The sequence below is a fragment of the Sminthopsis crassicaudata genome, chromosome 3, assembly GCF_048593235.1.
Source record: "Sminthopsis crassicaudata isolate SCR6 chromosome 3, ASM4859323v1, whole genome shotgun sequence".
In the NCBI taxonomy this organism is placed as follows: Eukaryota; Metazoa; Chordata; class Mammalia; order Dasyuromorphia; family Dasyuridae; genus Sminthopsis; species Sminthopsis crassicaudata.
This window is the reverse complement of record NC_133619.1, coordinates 445,244,658-445,263,775: the sequence shown is the minus strand read 5'-3', so window position 1 is coordinate 445,263,775 and position 19,118 is coordinate 445,244,658. Positions and strand designations below refer to the sequence as shown.

The 19,118-nt window shown below is 36.1% G+C and overlaps 1 protein-coding gene across 4 annotated transcripts in view; it reads right to left on the bottom strand.

Moving 5' to 3' along the window:
• Window positions 1-6,380: 6,380 nt before the first annotated feature.
• Window positions 6,381-19,118, bottom strand: part of STK39 (serine/threonine kinase 39) — a 302,226-nt gene continuing 289,488 nt past the window's right edge. For all 4 annotated transcript variants that reach the window (XM_074303200.1, XM_074303202.1, XM_074303201.1 and 1 more), the window contains exons 17-18: window positions 14,450-14,514; window positions 6,381-7,479 (exon numbers count right to left, since the gene is read on the bottom strand). In XM_074303200.1, the coding sequence (XP_074159301.1) occupies window positions 7,405-7,479; window positions 14,450-14,514 (140 nt within the window). In that variant the 3' untranslated portion in view covers window positions 6,381-7,404. The remainder of the gene's footprint in view (window positions 7,480-14,449; window positions 14,515-19,118) is intronic.

The following is a 19,118-nucleotide window of genomic DNA, read 5'->3' as shown; positions in this document are numbered from 1 at the left end:
ATTTCCCTAACTCCCCCCATCTCGACCACAGGCAGGACATTTCTCCCTCTTCATATTTCCCTAAAGCATATTTTCTGAATCTTTCCTTTTCCTTAGTAATATTCCTCAATTTGATGTTGAATTAGTATTATTGTTGTTGTTATTATATTATATTATTTTATATTTTAGTATTAAATTTATTATGTCACATTATATATGATATATTACATATATCACATATGTCATATATTAATTTATATATTATATACATTGGAAGCTCTTGGAAAACAAGGACTAGATGTGGGTTGTTTTTATTTTGTTTGGGGCAGCTAGGCCAGTTACCTGTACATAGTAGGCATTTAATAAATGTATATTGAAGTGAATTGTGCTATGTGGGGTTAGGTACTGTTATTTAGAAGCTTAGATTGAAGAAAAAGTAACTGAAACTGATGTTTCTTCTAGGCGTTTTGGCTGAACGAGCTGCTTTGGGGGTTTTGTAAATATGGCTGCCTTAAATGTTTTGGCATTTGTCGAGATCTGAAAGGCACTAAGTGAATAAGTGACTATGAAACCTGAAAATCTCAAAGACTTCAGCAGAGCTGGGGAAGGCAGAATGCAAGAAGTTGCCCGTTATTGCTAATGCTTTATAAAGCGTCATTACATCTTCCAATAAGTATTTCTATCCAGCTCATGGTTTAAGTGTCATTTTACTCCACCTAGTCAAAACATAAATAACCAACTAAAGGTCTTCCTTGTGTAACCATGCATTTGTTCTAATTGTTGCTGGAAATAATATTTTGAGATCAGTTTACACAATGAATTTGGCCCACAGATGCTTATAGTGTTTCACATCCTCAGTTTACCTAATGCAGAACCCTGGACTTTATAGTTGCTAAGGACGTCAAAGATCATCTAATCAAACTTGTCTGACAAAAATCCCACAGGTGGAGAACCAAATTGGTTAATACATTAAGGTTTCTTAATCTTCTGATAGTAAATTTAGGATTGCAGAAATGAACCAGTGAACTCAAAAAGAAAAGCCCAGGAGAGTAAATCTTAAAATAGGCAATAGGGTTTTTGGAAATAAAACATACTATTCTTTTTAAAAAATTGATTCATTATTCTTTTTTTTTTTTTTTACTTAATAGTATTTTTCCAATTACATATAAAATAAGCTTCAATATTCATTTCTTTTCTGAGATTTTAAGTTTCATTTTTCCCACTCTTCTGCCTTGCCCCACTGTCCAAGATGGGGGCCTACAATCTGATATAGGTTATACAGGCACAAACATATTTCCAAATTAGTTATGTTGTAAAAGAGAAATCAGAACAAAAGGGAAAAACCATGAGATAGAAAAAAAATAAAATGAAAATAGTATCTTTTGACCTGCATTCAGACTGCATCTGTCTGCATGTAGACAGCATTTTCCTTCATGAGGGATTTGAAATTGTATTATACCATTATATTGCTGAGAACAGCTACATTGATCATACAGTGTTACTACTCTCACTTAACTCAGCATCAGTTCATGTTAAGTCTTTTCAGATCTTTTTTTGAAATCCACTTGTTTATCATTTCTCCTAGAACAATAATATTCTATTATATTCACCTACCATAACTTGTTCAGCCATTCTTTTTAATTGATGGGCATCTCCTTAATTTCCAATTCTTGGCCTAGTAGTGGTATTGCTCAAAGAGTTTGCACACTTTTATAGCCCTGTGGACATGAGAATACACTATTCTTATGGGGCAAAAGGGAATTGGACTTGTTGAAAAAGAGCTTTAGACCTGAAAGAAATATGGTTGGTCTCTTGCTAGAGAGAATAGAATCTATACTTAGGAATGTGTACATGGATTTTCCATTAGTGGCAGCTTAGCAAGATATCAAATTGTACAGTAGGGGCCCAGGAGGAGGACACTAAGGAGAGGCTTAGAGCCTGGGATGCATCTTTCACTGGCTACATGAACTTGGGAACAAGGAGCATTTTAGACTCCCATGATTCCCTTAATCTGACGGTGCTAACTGCGGGAACTTTTAGTGACTTGGTCATCTGGGCAAGAGAAAAAAATTCCCTTCCTTATTTTGTAACAGAATGAGCTTAAAAGAGAATGGATTGATTTTGTAGCAGCCCTGCTGACAATTCAACCCTGTTCATTCTCTCCTGCCTTGAAGATCAGCAGCAATTGTGGATGCTTCTGTATTTCCCGGCTCTAGACTGGTCTTCTCAGTAATCTTGCTGATTAAACTAGCCTTGTCCGTCAATCACATCAAATTCATTTGGAGCAATTGACCCAAGTGACACCCAGGTTTTTTTTTGGAAGCTGGGAGGACATTTAAAACTATCTGTGCTTTCTCCAGGCTGTTAAGGAGTGGAGAATACTGGTTACCACCTGGACTGATTTTTCTGCCATTCTTCTGGATTCAATTGCAGTTCCTTTACTGATTTGACTGTAACCCAAGGAACACATGAACAAATGCCTCTTCTGAAAATGTGCACATTATATTACTGAATCCAGAGACTTAACTAGGAGGGGGCTAATAGGCTTTATTTTTCTCACAGTGTTGACATTCAGTGTTGAAGATACTTCTAATCCTTCAGCAGTCCAGGCGGATGAACTAAGCAACCGATTAACAACAATTTGTTTAACATAGAAAGCTACAAAATGATACCTTCTCCAGGTAACCTCCTATCCCACCCAACCCTGTTTCCCTTCCTCATCTTCCCCAGCAGCCTGTGTCCTGGTCACTGACAACTATCTTCCCCATCTGAAGAAGTTTTCTCTTTCTTGGTTTAGGCAAGTGTTCATAAGTGTGGCTCTGTGTGGGTGTACTCATGGGATATAAAACTCTGTACAAGGCCCCATGTGATTTGGTTAATTTTATTGGAGGAAGGCTTGCCCTTATAGAGCTTACAGTTGAATGGTGAATCATAATAGGCTGACACAGGCTATGCAGATAAGTACAAAAATGTCATATATTTACAGAGATACATGCAGACATGATAAAGCTTGTAACATTACAACCGAGTAGATGACAGGCTACAATTTTTGAATTGAAAAAAGGAAGGATCCCATGATTGTCTCCACCTGAGATTAACAATGAAAACTGATTAAGTCTATTTTCTTTCCTTCTACTTCACACTTAAAATCAAAGAATCTTTTAGTTGAAATTGATTTTAGAGAGCATCCTGAGATAAGGGTAGAATATGAAGGTAGGGATGAAGGAGAGAGGGGTGAACATTAACAAGGTGGGGGAAGGTCCAAAGGCAGTCACGAAGCACTAAATGCAATCCCTCCAAATCTGGGGAAAGAATTATAGTCAAAGAAAACTCAGAACATAGTATGTAGAACAAAGAAAGCATTGATTCCAACTATCTCATTTTACAGATGAGGAAATTTGAAACCCAGAGACCTACAGTTGACTTGTCCAAGATCAGGCAGCAAGTTAGTGGCAAAATTAGGATTTGAGTCTCTTTGAGCCCTGGCCTAGTGCAAAGCTTCTTAAACTGTGCATCATGTAACTGAAAGTAAGGGTTGCCAAAAACTTTGCAACAGTAAAAATATCAAATATTCCATCAAGATTTAATTCTTTATGTAAAAATAAACAAGCACATTCCCCCATTAGTATGCAAATTTGCTTTATCTTTAATAAATGGAAAATTATGTATCTAGTATGTATATACTTATTTTAAAATAAATTTATGATTTATTATTAGTAAATATTTGATTTATATACTTATCTTATGTATCTATGTACCTGGAATCACGTAAAAATTTCTTGGGCCAAAAGGAGTCATAGGTGGAACAAGTTTAAGAAGCCCTGGTCTAGTGGATCATTGATTCTTGTCCTTACATTCTACTCCTTTTGAATCAACCAACTACTTTGTTATTTTGGAGACAAAAGTTAAAATACAATTGATTTCCTTTCCATGTTATTTTTGTTTTTTAAAATTTTGAATTACCTGAATCCAGGCTTCCTTTTCACTTCCTGTTTCCAAATTGTGCAATTTTCTCTCCATCCCCACCCTCCTCTCCAGCTCCTATTCAGTGGTCTACTCCCACTGAATATATATTTTCTAAATGCAGGGGCTGTCTTGCTTACTTTTATTTACATCCCCATTGCTTAAGAATGACTTTAAACTAGTCACTAGTACTTAATGTCTTGTCTATTAGATAAGGGCTATAACTCTTTTACAAGTTCCAGGCAGGATTGTAAATCTAGAGCTGAAAAATATGCCAGAATTTACCCACTTCAACCCTATTGTTTTACTGATGATAAAACTCAAGTCCTGGGAAGACACTTAGGTCACACACATAGTACCCTCAGCCTACAGAGCTGGTCCTCTGTTGTCTCCATGGCCTGGGCCATCTGCTCTGTGGTGATACTTCCTCACCATCCATCCCACTCCCACTTCCCATTTGTCCCTTACCTACTTTCCCAGATTCTAGTTAAAGAGAGGGTGAAGGAAGAATCCAAACAGAGCTAATGAATCCCACCTAATTCCAATCACACCTTTTGTGGGCCTCTCCATCAACAATCATTCCCTCAGTTCTCTCATATTTACATAGATTATGGTACCCCAATTGCCTTTCAGCCTCTTGTCTCCAAAAGCTGACTCTTCCTACCATCGAGAAACCATTTTTTTCTAATTCCTTGGCATTCCCGTACATCTCCTAAACCCAGATTTCTGCACATTGCAGATTTACATGTGGTGCTTTCATTAAACACACGGGAAGTTCTCCGTGTTAGAGCAGGCCCACTTCAGAGTTGTGACTAATAAATAGCCTCACCTCTCAGCACTGGCTGGCTACGGGTTAATCCTGTGTAATGTGGGGCCATGGGTGGTGTCCAAACATAGTTGTCTAAATGTTACGTGACCACAGATTTACATTTGGAAGAGACTTTAAAGCTAATCTATTATAGTTACAGTTGAAGAAATTGAGGAGCCAAGGAGATTTAAGTGACTTGAAGGTCATCAAGCTGGGAATGGAATATGACATCTCTGACTCCAACTGCTATGGGCCAAGTCTTGTTCCTTCTCTGGGCCAAGGTTCCTGATCTGCAATATGAACAATCTCTATTTTCCTTCATTCTCCATAATTCTGTGATTCTAATTCAGAGAACATATGTCCGATTACAATATACATTTTTGTCTTTTCCAGATAATTTGAGGTAATCTGCAAAAGGGGTCTTTGACCAAATGTCTTTCTCTCCCCCTGAAATACCTACTGCTTGTTATTCTTTCGAGACAACTGTTAAGATGTCTCCCCCAGGCCCTAAATCTCTTTCTGATAAAATCTCATTTTAATAACTCATTGTGATTTGGCAGTGACCTAGGCTGTCTTAAGAGCTAAGCCTATGGGGTGTTTGGTATACCCTAATAAGATTCAAAGATTTCAATTGTGGATCTTATGATGGACTCTTTGCTTATTATATGAGCTCTAAAGGACAAAATTAGATGGCACTGTGGAAAGAGCAAAAGGCCTGGAATCAGAATTATAAGAGTTCAAATCCAGCCTCAGACACTTACTGGTTGTGTGAGCTTGGGCAAGTCACTCCAATTTGCTTCAGCTTCCTCATCTATAAAAGAAATGATCATAGCACCTACCTCCCAGGAATGTTGTGAGGAGAAAGAATAATCAGAAAAGTGCTTAGCACAAGGCCTGCAACATAGTAAACACTATATAAGTGCTGGCTATTGTAACTATTGCCATTATAGCTAAGTTTAGAGATTTGTCACTGGGTTTCCTTCTCATAGACAGATGGTGATTCTTTGTCCTAGAAATAAAATCTGAGAAGATTGGGAATGTATACTGTTGGGAGGAGAAAGTTCTGAAGCATCGAATTCTATATTAGGTGACATGAGAGCAACAGTGCAGAAAAACTTCTAAAAGAATGAAGCCCCAAACACCATCTTTGTGCAATACACTTTTATTCTCCATTACCTTTGCAGTCATCTTTGAGTAATCGTGTAAACAATAGAATGGAATGAAATTACATTAAGTTGTATGCAAATGGCTCTAGAACACCTTAACAATTATGACAAGGCAATTATAAATAACTTTTCTTAGTAATATATATTTGCTGTTTTAAAGTACATTTTAAAGAGCTGCCATATCTAGGGTTAGCTAGGAAAGAATCATGGTATAGTTTAAGGAGTCTACCTCCTTGACAGAATACTCCAATTTTGAAAATTCTAAGATTTTTTTTTTTTTAAACTAGTTCGGTAATATATATCTAGATATGTCACAGGTTAAGCAGAGGGCTACTTGGGCCAAAAAACATTTATCCTTGAAACCTAATAGCAATTTACCTGTTAAGTCATTGCACAAAGCCCTTTCTATTATTTTCTCTCCATCTTGGTATTTTGCAGAATTTCAAGTAAAGCTCAGATTCTTGTTTGTTTGTTTTTTTTTAATTTTTGTTTTTCAAGTTTTTAATCTTTGTAGAACCAAGTCCTATTACTTAAGAAGCCAAATCAGAGATGGGCAGTTAGTTAGCAGTCTAGCTTGATGGCAACATCATGTAGTATTCTAGCTCGTAGAAGCCCCAAGAAAGCAAAACTTAAGCCAAATGTATTTGACTGGATGCATATGAAACTCCTAGAACTGAGACTATTCTAAAATAAAGCAGCCCCAGGCACATTCTTAATATTAATGTCTGCAAGGCACCTCCCACTCCCTAGAGACAATCAGATTGTAGATTGGTTTATAGACAAACCAACATAATACGCTTCCTAATTCCTAATTCTGTCATTTCAAAAACTAGAAGTTACAAATACTCCAAAGATATACCTGAAACTTTTTTTATTTCTTTAAATAATAGGAGATTAACTGCAAGTAGCACATAATCAAACCACTGTTTTCCTTATAGGTAAGATGTGTAAAGCATAAATATATGAAAAATAAAATTCACAGTCAGTTTTAAAACTAGAATTCAAGTTTGGCTAATAAATCTTAATTTTTTTAAGTATATTAATTTCTAAATACAACATAAAAGAGGCAGTATTGTCAGATGTACAATTAAAGTATTATCACAGAAATTTTACAAGGAAAGAAGAAATACATTTCTGATAGAAAATTCCTTTTATTACCAATAAATAGGGCCACCTGAGTGCATTTCCAGATTGGTTTCAGTTAGGGGAGATCCAAATTGGTTGCTCAGAACATTGAATAGCTTTTGGACAAGTTAGCAGCAATTGTGCGGCTGTGGGATTTGCTGATTCCGATGTGAGTTGCTGGAGCATGATGCAGAACTCGGTGAGTGGTGGGTGGTGGTGATGGTGGTGGTGATGATGGTGTTGGGGTTCTGTTGTGTTTCATTCTTTTCCCCCTTCTCATCTAAGCAGGTCTCTTCACAATCTTCTGATTTTTCTGGGGATGAGGGTGGGTGGGGGGCTGAGGATGACATCCAGCCACAGGCATCAGCTGACACTCAACTGAGCAAAGCCAATTAGCTTCACCTCATCGGGGATCTCCGCCCCATCGCAGCCAGAAGCCTGAAAGCAGGAGAAAAACTTTCAATAATGATTTGCCACGTTTTTCTTTTGAAGTGTCATAACTGCATGCTTGACTGCTTAGCTAAACATGGTCTAGAGGGTTCAGTGAAGAGGTAAGAAGAGATTTCTTACATGCTATGCTATTTAGCTTATAAATATGGCAAGTGGCCTTGGCTACTGCTAATAAACTATACACTCTTCTCCACTAAATAAATTTGATATTTAAAAGATGCTTTTAGCTTAAATGTCATTAAAAATGAAAGATTGAAAAAATGAATGGAAAGGCTCCAAATAATTTTTCCCTTAAGTATAGTCTGTTTTTCAACAACAATTAGCTCATCTTCAGAAAGTGCCAGGTAAGATCTTATGATCTTTAATTGAAAGAACTAATATTTAAATATCATTGAATGCTTTATCCTAAAAAAAATCCTATAATTTTTTCTTATAAATCTTTTAGAAGGTTATTTATAGCCTAAAATTGGCTAACATACTATTATGTCACACACTCAACTTTATTTTCTTATTTCAAAACCCTATAAGAATAATCTAAGTCCCCCAGCATTGGACTGACTGACTTCTAAATGTCCTTAATTATTTTCTCTAACTTATTCCACATTCAATGTATTGATCACCTTTTTTAAGCTGCTCTCTTTATGCTGTTGGCTAAATAAATCAAGATTTGGATATTATAATGTTCAAAAAATGGAAGTTGGGAGCAGGAGACAACTGATAAATAGTGGGGGAATGGTGAATTAAACATCAATAACACTTTTTGACCCTTTTCCTGGCAAACTTCCTGCTAAACTACTGTCACAACAATTAGTCTCCCATGGAAATGAGCCCTTTAAATCTCCTTCCAATTCATCACAATTAACCTACTTAGCATTAGTTGGTATGTATGTTTAGAACACTTCAAAAAGACAGTGTATATCAAGTGGATCCATTAAATAGTACATACAAGTGGGTAAATCCATGTACCTTGATGGTATGCCACCTAGCTCTTCTAGAATTTGTAAGTAAAATACTTTTGAAATTATTTTTAAAAGATCAAATCAAATCTGAAAAGTATTACCATATTATTTACATTTTCTCTATAACATTGATTATCATATCTGCTCCCTAAAAAATACTGGTATGTCTTTCTGTGTCATATCTGCAATAGCCAAGGAAGTATGGGAGTTAGAAATGTGCTTGGAACAACAACAACAACAACAAAAAGATGATGAAATAGAGCACTGGGCCAGAAGTCAGGCCTAAATGAGTTCAAATGTGGCCTGAGACACTAAACACTTACTAGTTATGTGACCCTTTACAAGTCACTTAGCCTCAATTGCCTTACTTAGAGGCGGCAGCAAGGTGCAAATGCATGTGACATGATCAGTCTAGTCCCTGATCTGGGTCTGCCATTCTTTTAATATTTTTCAATATTCCAATCGCAAGTGCCCCTATTCCATTCTGTATGCCTTGCTCTTTGATCCTGGAGTGGGCTAGTTGGTTTTGTGTTCCACAGCTACATGAGGAACCTTAAAATAATCCTTCTCAGTATTTTCTAATTGTGTGGTCTTAGTCACCAAGGAGATGATACCAAAGCGTGAGCACAATTCAGCATAAATCTGGCTTACTGGAAAGAATGTTATAAAATTCTTTTAAACATTGCTTAAAATTAAAATTTCCTCACCATTCTTTTTATTGTATTATCACTTATTTCCCCCCATTTCTAAGTACTTAATTTCTTCCACCATCCCTATTCCTCACCTCATAGAAACCCTCAAGCAGACTACAAGACAGAGTGGGATGGGACTGTGAACAACACATTTTTTATTACTGAATCTTCAATGAATGTTTGAAATTAACCACCATGGTAGAGATAATTATAAAATGTTAAAATGACAACAAATGACTTCATCACGTTGGACATCACCAAGAAAGGAAATCAATCTAGAGACAGAAACAAGACACACAATTCTCTTCCTATGGAAGACTTAATGGACTGGTGATGATGCCTTTAATGAGATATTAAAATCAGTAGTCACAAAGGGTGAATTATATATATAATTTTAAAAGTCCACACAAAAGGCTCCCCCCACTACTCCCTTGGCAATCCATGGCAGACAGTATCAGTCTTTAGGATCTTTGAAGACTTTCCTAACTTCCCAGTTCTCCAGGAAGCCAGTGACTTCATGATGACCAAAGTCCCTTACTGGGATACCTACACAGAATAACTTTCTCCCAAGAGAAATAATGTTGCACAATTACTTATCTCTTCTTGCTCACCCCCAATTAAAACTCCTGTTCCTTCACCAAGCTGATTTCAGCTTCAAAAGAAAACAACCTGATTAAACTAAGTCATACTAAAGTATGAATGAATAATAACATCTTCCCATAAACTTTCTAGGGTGTTAATTTTTTTTAAGAGAACAATATTTAGAAATGCGAATCTAGTAGAATTTTAGATGCTATAGGGTGAATAGGAATGAGTGAAGCAAATGAGTATTTGAGTGGATAGACTGGCTCTGAAGTTCAAAAAATTTGAGTTCAAATCCCCAACCTCAAAGCACTTACTGTGTGACCCATCCCTTGAATGCTGATCTCAGTTTCCCTCTCTGTAAAATGGAAATAACAGTACCTACCTCCAAGAATTGTGAGGATCAAATGCTTAAATGTTACAAAAGTATGTGTGTGTATACTTTTAGTATTTCTTAAATTACTAACATGCACCAATTCTACCTGATATGTCAGGTCTAGGAATATAAAAAAGAAAAGAGAGTCTATGGCAGCCATCTATTTCCCTTGCTGAAAGAACATCCCTGCTCCTGTGCTTCTCACTTTGGAGTCAGGGTCACAAGTTTCATGCCTGGATTCAGAGGCCTGCAGTAGTGCTATTTTTATGGGAAACGAAAATGCATCTCAGTGAGAGATCAGATCTCTCCTTCTGTGCATCATTTTTCAAGGTGAGACCTGAACCTGCCATCAGAGACTAAAAGCATTTCAGGCCCCAGTCAGCCAGGGCAGTGCCTCCTGGGATTACACTGCTCTTCAAGCTGTTACCTAACTAACATCTTTCTAGTTCAAAGACTCACAGATTTTGAGAGCTGGAAGAAACTATCAGAAACCATCTGGTCCAGTGTATAGATATACTTTGACAAATGGTTCTTCAGCCTCAGCTTTGAATCCCTCCAAGAAGAAAGAACACAGCACCTCTAGAGGCAGCTCATGGTAATTTCTGGACAGCTAAGAGATGGATTTCCCCATCCCAGTCCTCTTTTTAAATTCCATGATCTTCAGTTTAAATTACTTTCTTGGTAGCTTTGGTACCCATTTCTTCTCTAGGTCCCTCTAATCCCATCTTGGTTCTTCAAACTTTATTCTCCTTATTCTGCCTGTAACCTCCTCATTTTTGGAAACATGGGTTAAACAGATATAAATTAGATGTCATTTACATGTACCTGATCTGTCTTTGGCCTTCAAGAGTCAATTAAATATTCTTTATTTTTAATTATAAAGATAGTAAATAGGACATTTCTAGACTATTGGACTTTGGAGAGATGAAGAGTACAATAAAAATGACTCCAAAAAATATCTTTGTATTTAGAAATGATAAGCAAAATAAAATTATAAATGGACATACACTCTACTCTTCAGCAGGAAGATGCCTTATGGCACCCTGCTTTGGGAATAATGAAAGCAGGAAAACGTTGACCTTACTACTTTACTACTTCTAGCTCCACAAAGTACAAGTATCGGATTTCTTTGAACATTTTATCTAAAGAATTAAAGATAGGCAGCTAGGTGGGTCAGTGGATAGAGCACTAACCCTGAAGCCAGGAGGACCTGAGTTCAAATCTGACCTCAGACACTTAATACTTACTAGCTGTGTGACCCTGGGCAAGTCACTTAACCCCAATTGTCTCAGAAATAAAAAAAATAATAATTAAAGATGAAACTATAGCATTATTTCTATCCTCTTAGTTATTTTTTCTATACTAACTATATGTGTTTACACATGTATGTACACACATATACAGAAAAGAAAGAATACATGTATGTACATGCATATATACAATCTGTGTATACTAAACACACACACATATGTCTGTATATGTAACATTTTAATAAATACTTAACAGTAGATATGTAAAATGAATGTAAACCAAGTAATTTATTAGTATTTGTTTTAAAATACCACACATTCAAAAGTGTCCTTCAAAATCAATCAAAATATCAAGATAAGCCTAAATGTCAAACAATTTGGAAGATTTTTTAAAAGAACAGAACCAAAAGTAGCATGAAGATTTTTGAAAGGCAAAGCTGCCAAAATACTACATTAATGAACCTAATCAAATGCATTTGAAAGAATGCAATTTTATCAGAACATTAAATCCTATGGAAAACCAGCAGACAAACCAGGTCAAAGTGGCCCTGCTGAGAGGATCTCATGTTGGCTGACAGTCCACAATAAAAGGAGAAACCTATCATATTTTTAGCACAGCTGGAAGGAAAACTGAATGTTGTGACCAGTTCGCTTCTGGGCCTAATTTCATTTAACATCTTTAACTGTCATTTGGCTAAAAGGACCAATTACATTTACTGCAATTACTATTAGGCTATGAAATATTCAGGCTCTAGGAGGAGGAGGGGGGGGTGGTGGAAGAGACAGAAGGAAAGTTACAAATGAAATTTGATCTCAACTCATTCCAACAATATAGATGGCAATAATAGGATCCAGTCCTAAGAGCGAGTGAATAAGAAATGAGCAGTATCTCTACAAAATCAGATAGAACAATTTTTCAAGAAAGCAGAAGATTGTCTTCTGTTATGGCAGTGGTCTTTTGTACTGGCAGTTTTCAATCATGAGTTATAGATTTTGGTCTAAAATGTTTTAAGAAAATTGGTCTAAATAGATATCTTTCCAAAAAAAGCAGTCTTCTATTTTGGTTTCACTGTTACACCAAGTGGCTTAGCAACATTTGAAAAAATTTACAAAAGACACAGAAAATAGCCGGCCTGCAAAGCCATGTTTTGGGGCTTATGTTGTACTGTCTTCCTCATTAAAGGCCTTCATAATTTCTATTCAAAAGCACATATTTTTAAGATTCTGATAATTCCCACTTCACAGATGGGAAAATCCCACAGATGGGATGCTTTTGTGGTCATTTAAAAAGTTAAGCAAGGATAAAGCTAGAATTAGAAGTGAATCTCTTGACTTCTTCAGGTCTAAGCATGTTAATGAATTATAAATTAATTAAGCATTAAATAATTAGCTTATTTTTAAAGAGAAAAGTATTCTGAAGATGGAATATTGTGCTGTATAAAATTCTAATGTAATTCCTAAGATGAACAAAAGGAAGCTTATAATACCAATCTACTTTTATGTAGCACTTTTAAGTTTGATAAAATGCTTCCTTAATAATTTTGTGAAGTAGCTAGTAGTGCAAGTACTATCATTTCCATTTTAAAGATGAGAAAACTAAGACTCAATTATATTAAGTAACTTACCCAAGATCACCCAACCTACAAATATAACAGTGGGTCAAATCCCAGCTCCATCACATTTTTTCTCCTATTGAAACATCAGTTTTAAGTTCTATTTGCCCAGAAATATCTCAAATGAATGATACTGAGTTTAAAAATTGTAGATGGGTTAGAAAATTATTAAAATTCTAGAATTTGAGGACTTAAAGGGGCCCTAAAAGATCATTTATAATAGGTTTTTGACTTGGCATTAATCTCTAAAAGTAGAACAGAGATGCTAATTAAGTTTTCCCACTTTTAATTTCTCATTTTATATGTAAAACATCATTCTTTTATTTCCAAAACAATGTAAACTCTTCAGAGGTTATTTATTTCTTTGGAAACGAAGCTATTGTTTTTTTGTTTTTTGTTTTTCTTCTTTCTAAAATGCAGCCCAGTCACTTAAAATCAGATAAGGGCGGAAAGCCAGAGTGCTAATTGGCAGCAGCCTGGCATTTACTGTAACTAATCATTCTGCAATTTTGGCTAAGCACATTTTCCAGTTAATTTTCACAAGGAATGAAAAATACAGATCATCAATAAATATATTCACAGTCAAGTCTTGGTTATTTACATTTTAAAAAATATCTGGTAGTGTTTTGATGACTGGATCTTAATGCTTTTGATTTATGATTTTAAAGTGAACCCTTTGGGGTAGGCCTGTTCACCATTTATTAATTTTGCCTGTTATGCATCAGGTACTGTGTAAGTACTGTGAATACAGAGAGAAAAATGGAACTACCCTTGTCTTCAAGACTACATTATAGTACTGGGGGAAAAATGACAACTAGCTACCCCTGGCCCTCCCCCGCAAACATCTTTCCCCAGCCATGGCTGCCTTCCAATCATCAGGTTAGATGGAAAACCTACCAGAAGTAGTCTGTGATTTCCTGGGAACTACAAGCCACTAGAATCTCTCTTTCCCTTGTTATGGTAATTGAAAACTTATCATTGAAATATAGGGTATCCCCAAAGTCTTAGTGAACCAACACTTTGAGGATACCCAATGCTATTTTTTTATGTTCATCAGGTACCCACTGAGTTAAGTCACAACTGCCTCCCAGGATCTCCAATACTTTCAGTGCAAGTGCCTCTCTATTTTGAATATTTCACAGCACTTTGCTTGCACCACAGTTTGAAAGCATTTTCAGAGGGATGTTATTCTGGATTCACATTGGTTTTAAACAAAGAGTCAAGTGATACTTTGTTGAACAAGAGACTGGGATTACTGTAATTTATAATTCAGGACTGTAAAAAAGAAGGAAATAGGTTCACTGAACAAGAGACATTGCCTTGTCAAGAAAACTCCTCTACACTACTGGATATTAAAAGGCAGGAATGGATCTTCTAAGAAAACAATAAAAGGTAAGAAAAGAAGGGGAAAAAAAATGGTAGTACCGTTATTTGTATTTGTTTTGTTACCAGACTTTTGAATCACTTATCACAGCTTTTCACTTACCAACTTAAATGTCAATGTTTTTAATGCTTTGGGGTCATCTACAATCTTCTGCAAGTTCGCAGCAACTATAAAACAAAAAACAGAGAGGAAAATCAGTAGGTAAGAGGCTTGTATCAACTAGCTTTCCTTCTAATCACAGAATGAAAATGGCCTCCAAACAGTTTTTTTTCACACAGATTTCACATTTTGAGACTGTATTTGCAATAGTCTAAATTGTTCTTGTGTAAAAGAGGCTGGGAAATATTCAGAGAAAATGGATTTTTGGATGACTTTTGCTCATCCACATTTAAATAAATCATAACACCCTCCCAATGTGATCCATTTTATAAAACAAGAAATTAAATAGGAAAGAAATTGGTCCCTGATAATTTAAACACTTGGCCTCATAAGCTACCAGACTGAAGAGATTTATTAGTGATTAGAGGATGCCATAAAACAAAGAGATATTATTCTCTGGAAATAACAGGAGGAAAAAGGTAAGTACATCTGATCTCCTAACTCATGATATTGCTTGATTTTTTCATATTTGTTTGCTCCTAACAAAAGGTAGCCCAAAAAACCCAACTAGACATCTCCTACCAATCAAGCTTACATGTTGAAGCTTTGAATCACAATGATCTGTTGAACCATTTAAGTATGATCTTGAATAGTATCACGCTGCCTAACACGGTCAGAACTTGATTTTGTCATTTCAGGTTCAAAACTGCCAACTGATTACATCTTTATCATTTTAGCAGGTATACTGAAAGACATATATACAATCACACATTCATTTTTTTGAACAAACATGCAGTTTAAAAAAAACAAATTTAAAAGCAAAGGTTATCATGTGCTAAAATAGTTTAGTAAAGAAATCATGTTTTCCCATTTTTCTTAGCAGGATATCTTTTGACAGATGAATAAAGACAATAATAGCAGTCTCATTTTGGCCTTTACCAAATATAAATACTAAATCATTATAATCAGAAAAATAGATCATTGTTTGAGAAAAGACGATTATAGTTTCTATTTTCCAAGAAGAAAAAAAAAAAAAAAAAAAGCTTCCTCTTCTACAATTAAATGCTTTTAAAGTAAAGCTGGAATAATTCCAGATCCAACCACATATATGTAGAAATGATACCTTGAAGAGCTAGGACATTTGAATGTAGTAGAATATGACCTGTTTAATGTTTGGGCTTTAGGTAAACTGAAAAAAAGTACAGTAAGCAGGATCTTTATACAAGTCAATTCCAATTTCCCTGTTACCTTTGGTCTGAGAACTACAGAGGACCCATCCCCACCCCACAAAAAAAATGAAATGTATGTTCAATCTGACCCATTTTTCCTTAATAAACCTAATAACAACTGTCCTTTCTCTATGCTCATTTTCTCCTCACATTGTTTCAGTTGTGTTCGACTCTTCATGACCCCATGTGGGATTTTTCTTGACTAAGATACTAGAGTGGTTTGCCTTTTCCTTCTCCAACTCATTTTACAGATAAGAAACTGAGACAAACAGGTGAAGTGACTTACCCAGGGTCACACAGCTAATACGAATGTGAAATATTTGAATTCAGGAAGATAAGTATTAACTCCAGGCCCAGCACTTTATGCACTGTACCATGTAGGTGTTCCCTCTCAAACATATCACCTTTCATTCTAAGCACTTACTGATGACTGTCCTGTTTTCTATTACTATTGCATAGTCAATATTTTCCTCTCCTCCTCCCCAAAGTATATAATGAATTATAAATCTATACATCTACCTCCACCAGGAACCAACAGGTCCCCCCCAACACATACATACACACACACCTTCTGCAAAATAAATAAATAAATAGGTGTGTTTTAAAATCAGGGCACTCTGACTGCAGGCAAATTGTGGTAACTGATCACAACACTAATTTTCTTAAGAATAAAACGTTCTGGTGGCTGTTTCAAGGGTAGCCATAAAGTCATCATTTGAATTTTGCTTCTTTCCATCACAGTCTCTCAGTTAATACTGATGATTTACTACCTCATTCTGGGCCATCTATTTCAACTCTGCTCTAGATGTTCCATCCCAAAGCAGGGTTCAATTCTATGCCAACAGACAATGAATGCTTGCTTAGGTACACACACATACCACTGCTGATTTTCCAAGCAGCTTGAAAGAGTGAGTTGGAGGGTAAGATTGAACTGTTAGCTATTTAAAACAATCACACTAAAAACAGTGCTCTCCAATAGTGAATCCCATACCTTGGGGACATTAGAAATTCAAATTCTCTTATTCAGCTCAAAGCAAAAATAGCAAAACTGGCCACTTACCTGATTACTTATCCCAGCTGCTAGGCTTATTTTCAATTTACTTGATTCTAATTTGTTGTAAAGTGCTATAAAACACCTTCATTTAACTGACATCACATAAAATTTAGGGTGATGTTAATTTTTTTCCTCCAGTAGCAAGGCTCATTAAAAGGAAGGGTGATCACTGTTGTTTCCCTCCCCCCTCTTCTTACTGTGCACCTGGATTTCAAAAATAAAGATGCTCCTTACCTGGAATACATACATACACACACACACACACACACACACACACACACACACACACACACACACACAGCTGAGTGGTTTTGGTGGTGGTTATTTTAGGGTTTTTCAGGCACATGCTGATTATGCCAAGATTCATATTTTACTATTTCCAGTTTCCAAACAAAATGTGACTTTTCAACTTGCATTCCCTTTCCCCATTCCTGCCTTAATTCAAACCCCGACAACTGAGTAAAACATTACTTTATCTTTCAATTCCTCCTCCCTAATCACTTTCTGTAATTATTAAAGTGTTTTCTTTACCTACTATTCTTGTCTAAAGTGTGTGCAAAAGGTGGCAGGGGAAGGGGGGAGGGAAGAGACCAAAGAGAGAGAGTGCCATATATCTTCCAGATAAGTCCCTGACTAGAAATGCCCAGATCACACCTGTGTCCTTTTCATTTGCCAAAAAAGACCTTACAAAGTGAGTAATCCCCTTACACTGTTCCCTCCTATTGTTCCCAGGATTCCCTCAGGCTGGATACTTCCCTAGGCAAGAGTTTAAATTTGTGTTTTTGGATAACAAGGTCCCCTGAGTCCGGTATTTATGAAAATATTAATGGTAATCACAGTATGTCAAAGAATTCAATGATCAAAACCTTCTGTTTCCAAATAGAGAAGGAAATGGGATAACTTTGGAGTAATCTATCAGAGAAAATACAGAATTGAATCGCCAATTCTTTGGCAGTTCACATCAGACATTCTATATTTCCTGTTTTCTCTAAATTCCTTAAGATGTACTACTCAATACATTCTCATTCTGACAGATGGGAAAAAAGTTATGTAATCACTGTTTATATTCTCTGTGTTTGTATTCATAGCAATTAGTCCTAAGGAACACTTTTCTCCTCGTGTAAAAGCTTATTTCTGTAAATAATCCCATAAAGGGCTGGTAGCTGATTGTCTTTATTTAATTTGACTCATTCACCCACCAAAAACTGTGGAGAAAAGGAATGACAGAAGCTCAAGGTCTGATGTATTCTAATATAGGCAAGACACTTCTTGGCTACGACCAAAAGAAGTCTCCTTAAGATGACTGGTGGGTGCTTTCTTCACAGTAGGTCTGATCCATCAGCAGTCTCTTTGCATCCCTTGTGTTCACGGCAGTTGGAGACACTATGGGGACCACAGAATAACGCACAGAAGTCATCTCTGCCTCGGACAACTTATGGTCTAGAGAGGGAGAAAAGCCCAGCAATGATAGGAGACACCTAGGAATGGAACAAGGCTAAGGTGCAGCACTGGGAAGCACATCAGAAATAGGTTTTGTCATAACTAAATTAATATTGCTAAAGATCTGCAACTATTGCCATTTGGAGTGTGTGGGTGACACACTCCACTAAGCCTTGTTAATGAGCAAACTATCTCTGTTTATTTGCAAGGCTGAACAGATGCCAAAACTTGGACTTTATAACTGCTATTTGGGGTAATAGCCAAGAAGTGAAACTGACTAATGCCAACGTTAATTCTGACATTAGCCAAAATGAGTTCCAAAGGGATTGATATGGCATAGGAAAAACATCTGAGCACAGAAGCACACACATCATAAACAACTATAATAAGAGTAGGGAAAAAAGTGGAGGTAAAAATGATCTTAAAAATTATAGTCACAGAAGGAAAGGATATTTATGTAGCTTCTGTTGTGTATCAGGCAGTTAAGGGGGGTGGATTTTATTAAACTTTATCTTCTTTAACCCTCACGAACAATCCTATGATGCAGGTGTTATCATTATCTCCATTTTATAGATGAGGAAACTGAGGAAACAGACGTTAAGTAATTTGTCATTATTACTTATAATTATTGGGTCATCTACCTAGTAAATATCTGAAGCCAGATTTGAACTCAGAATCCTATCCAGTGCACCACCAGCTGTGGCAGAAAAGATGGAAAGGTGAGAAAGAATGGGATGTGTGTGTGTGTATGTGTTTTAAAAAATGATATACAGCTATAGTTCTCACTGAAATTCATTTGAGGTTATATTTACTCAGAGTATTTGGTGTGAATTGACCAATCTAGTAATTCTTAAATATAGCAAAGAAAATCAGGTTGTAGTTTTATTTTTATTGCCAGTAACTTCAAATTTAACAACTTTTTTATTATTTGGATTTCAACTGGTTACAA